The sequence below is a fragment of the Nelumbo nucifera genome, chromosome 4 (genome assembly GCF_055504915.1).
Source record: "Nelumbo nucifera cultivar China Antique chromosome 4, China Antique-T2T, whole genome shotgun sequence".
Lineage (NCBI taxonomy): Eukaryota > Viridiplantae > Streptophyta > Magnoliopsida > Proteales > Nelumbonaceae > Nelumbo > Nelumbo nucifera.
This window is the reverse complement of record NC_142652.1, coordinates 61923855-61925627: the sequence shown is the minus strand read 5'-3', so window position 1 is coordinate 61925627 and position 1773 is coordinate 61923855. Positions and strand designations below refer to the sequence as shown.

Here is a 1773-nt window from a genome sequence, read left to right as displayed (position 1 = left end):
TTCATCGTAGGCCTCCAAGCATAGTGTGGGCAGCTCGATTTCTGCTGGGATCACCGCTTCCCTGTCGTAAGTGAGGTTAAAAGGAGTCTCACCTGTGGCAGTCTTGATGGTGATCCGGTAGGCCCAGAGTACACTAGGCAGTTCGTCGACCCACAACCCTTTGGCTCGAGCTAAGCAAGCTTTTAGTCCGCAAAGAATGGCTCTGTTGGTGACTTTTGCTTGCCTGTTTGCTTGGGGGTGTGCCACCGAGGTCAAATTATGTTGAATTCCCATTTCGGCACACCAATTCTGAAACTTGATATCCTCGAATTGCTTCCCGTTGTCAGAGATGAGTACCCGAGATAGCCCGAAGCAACACACTCTGTTCTTCCAAAAGAAATTTTGTACATTGCGGGCTGTGATCGTTGCTAGAGGTTCAGCTTCCACCCACTTCGTGAAATAGTCTACTACTACAACCAGAAACTTCCTCTGTCCTGCTGCTGGTGGGAATGGGCCAAGTATATCAATCCCCAATTGTGTGAAGGGCCATGGACTGGTGAGGTATTTCAGGTCGACAGCAGGTCGGTGGTGGATGTTGGCATGCCTCTGACATTTGTTACACTTCTTAACAAGCTCGAGTTTGTCCTTCTTCATTGTGGGCTAGTAGTATCCTTGTCGTAACGCCTTCTGGGTGAGAGCCCTGCCCCCTAAGTGTCCGCTGTACACGCCTTCATGGGTGTCGCAGAGTACGTAGTTAGCCAACTGGTGCTCTGCCCTTCGGGCCACATTGCAATCTACAGGGAGGGTCCCATGAAGCAGGTAACTCATGAGCAGGTCGATCCAGCTCAGTTCTGGTTGTGCTACAGGAGCGACCTCTCCTACCCCCCTGAGAATGTTAGGCCGAGGTAAGTCCTCTATATACACGATCCACATGGTGTTGCTGGTTGTGCAAGCTGATCGGGACAAGGTGTCAGCCTCAGCGTTCTTGGACATCGAGATTTGTCTGATGAAGTAAGAAATGAAGTCGCGTAGGATTTCCCTCACTTTGGCCAAGTAAGCGGCCATGGTGGGGTCACGGGCTTCATACTCGCCGCTGACTTGGTTGACTATGAGCTGAGAATCATTGCATATGATGAGGTGCTGCACCTTCATCTCTCTGGCTAGGGTGAGCCCGGCGACCAATGCTTCATACTCTGCTTCGTTGTTCGATGCCGCTAACTTAAATCGGAGTGCGTATTCCAGCTTCACCACGCTTGGGCCATATAGAATTATTCCCACACCTCTTCCTTGTTGGTTGGATGAGCCATCAACATGGAGAATCCAGGGCTCCTCGTCCCAGGTTGGACCTGCTCTGACCGGGACCGGCATCACACTGGTTGATGCTCCCATCGTCTGTTCGAGCTCGGTCAGCCCGGGAGTTACAGTATTGAATGTACATTCTACCACAAAGTCGGCCAAGGCTTGGGCTTTGATAGCCATCTGAGGTTCATACCGAATGTCATACTCACTTAGTTCGATAGTCCACTTCGTCAGTCTCCCAGACATCTCGGGCTTGAGCAAGATCTGTATCAAAGGCTTGTTGGTGAGGACGACGATGGTGTTGGCTTGGAAGTACAGATGAGGCTTACGAGCTGCTATGACTAGCGGGTAAACCAATTTCTCGATCTTCGGGTACCTCGTTTCAGCATCCTGCAAAACTTTGCTAACATAGTAGATGGGTCATTGGACCCAATCTACCTCTTTGATCAGTACCGAGCTAACCACCTCGTCACTCACGGAGAGGTACAACTTTAA

The 1773-nt window shown here is 50.6% G+C and overlaps 1 protein-coding gene across 1 annotated transcript; it reads right to left on the bottom strand.

The window, feature by feature from the left end:
* Positions 1-639: 639 nt before the first annotated feature.
* On the bottom strand, positions 640-1524 carry LOC148800595 (uncharacterized). Its single transcript, XM_088903796.1, has one exon. It carries the CDS (start codon positions 1522-1524, stop codon positions 640-642), a length of 885 nt encoding a protein of 294 aa, XP_088759922.1.
* Between the last annotated feature and the right edge of the window lie 249 nt (positions 1525-1773).

Bases quoted from the DNA above. Each gene is read 5' to 3' on its own strand.
- LOC148800595 (XM_088903796.1), bottom strand. From the start codon at position 1,524: ATGTCTGGGAGACTGACGAAGTGGACTATCGAACTAAGTGAGTATGAC.